Source organism: Cryptotermes secundus, unplaced genomic scaffold (genome assembly GCF_002891405.2).
Source record: "Cryptotermes secundus unplaced genomic scaffold, Csec_1.0 scaffold454, whole genome shotgun sequence".
Lineage (NCBI taxonomy): Eukaryota > Metazoa > Arthropoda > Insecta > Blattodea > Kalotermitidae > Cryptotermes > Cryptotermes secundus.
In genome coordinates this window covers 304,683-306,506 of record NW_019729215.1, presented here as the reverse complement: position 1 = coordinate 306,506, position 1,824 = coordinate 304,683, and the positions used below count along the sequence as shown (strand labels likewise).

General features: G+C 43.4%; 1 protein-coding gene across 1 annotated transcript in view; it reads right to left on the bottom strand.

Moving 5' to 3' along the window:
- Positions 1–118: 118 nt before the first annotated feature.
- Positions 119–1,824, bottom strand: part of LOC111865477 (protein takeout) — a 15,559-nt gene continuing 13,853 nt past the window's right edge. The window contains exon 7 of the mRNA XM_023853561.2: positions 119–1,068. Within this exon, the coding sequence (XP_023709329.1) occupies positions 914–1,068 (155 nt within the window). The 3' untranslated portion in view covers positions 119–913. The remainder of the gene's footprint in view (positions 1,069–1,824) is intronic.

The following is a 1,824-nucleotide window of genomic DNA, read 5'->3' as shown; positions in this document are numbered from 1 at the left end:
TATAATCAGTGCTATAGCACTTAAATTTCTTATATTATTGCTACTTCTGTCTCTTTACTTAATATGTATTCAAATTTTTATTATTCTTATGCCCCTAAAATGATTTGAGAACGTTTGATGCCTTCTTTTACAAAATAATTTCATATCTCTGCAAGAGGGGATCTTTTTTTTAACCAAAGCATATTCTTCTGATAAAACTATTCATCATCGGTTTGTTGCTCCCGCGATAAAGACATTATCTGTCTGCCTGTCTGTCTGTATGTCCGTCTTTATTCCTGTTATTCCCTCTTGGAGCGTAGGGCATTCGTGAAATGCTTCGTTTCACTTCAGTTTCTTGGACTCCCTGGATGAGGGTTCAACCCATAGCAATGCCTCTGTCTACACATAAACTCAGACTGGCATTGATGCTTTGAGCGGGATTTGAACCCACGATCCCAGTGTTCGAGTGAGTGAAGACAATTCATGCCTTAGGCCACACGGCCACTGTGATCGGTGTAAAGACATAAAGTTGCCTAATGCCATCTTTTGTAATTTACTTGCACCATTTGAAATAATGAAGTCCTCAGGAAGCCACTAGTAACACCATCTGGTTCCAGCCACATGGCATCATCTCTGTAACTGCTTGTGTACAGATCCTTGTAATACAGAAATGGTCTCAGCTCTTTAAAACAGATTGTGCGTGCAGTATGAGTGTACAGATAGTTTAATTAAGATTCCATTCTTCTGGGATGTGCGACCATACAGTCTGGTTGATAGGTACCACTTCTACCATGAGGTCCCCCTGTGATGATCTCATATCCCGTGCAGTCCGGGTTTATGTACGTACTGTGAGTCAGATTCTGGCTAGAGAGGAAAACCTAGTGATTTAGAGTTTGTAAACAACTACAATGCATTTATTGTGGTTTAATATTTTTTATTCTACAGGGTAAAGCTGGTCGTAGGTGAACTCTCTCACACAGTCGTTAGATATCTCGAGCAAGGCATCCTGCAGCGCCTTCTCTATAGGGTGCTGGAGTTCCTTCAGGACCTGTTTGAAGTTGGCGTTGATGGCGGAGTTCACGGCGTTTCCTGCGAACAGAATGGTCTTGTAACCATGGCGACAAGCAACAGTACCTACCGTAAGTCACATTAATTATTACCTGCATGTATGACTTATAAGGGGCACTGTGCTACAAGCCGGAAGGTTGCAGCTTCAATTCCCGAGGAGGTCATTGGATTTTTCAATCAACCTAACCCTTCCAGCTGCACCATGACCCTGGGGTCGACTCAACCTCTAACAGAAGTGAGTACCAGGAATCACCCTGGTGGTAAAGGGCAACTGGCTGGCATATAAGGCTGAGAGCCTCACCGCCATCTGTGAGCCAGTTGTCTACAGAATGAGGGAGCCTCGATGACATGTCACAGGGATCTTTGAGAAACTGTACAGCTTTTGTTAACCCATTCCAGCTGAAGAGATTGGCGTGTAGTGTAGCATTTCTGTCAGCAGGTGGCACCACTAAAGTTCATAATACTACAGTACTGCATGACACGGTTTGGCAGTTAAAGCCAGCGCAACTGGTAGTATGGCAGTTTGTCCATGTCATGAAGAAAAGGTGCTCCTGTTTCTATGAAACGTGGTAATAAATAACTGCAGCAAGAGTAATGCATTTGCCATGCCTAGCATTGTAGACATGAACATCTAGAGTTAAGTTCTCTGAAACAAAATTACATACCACATTCGGTGAGTCGTCTTATGAAACTAATGTTCAGAACGAGAGTATACACCGCAGTACAAGCACAGGAGCAGAATGGGGGGGGGATATACACCGCAGTACAAGCACAGGA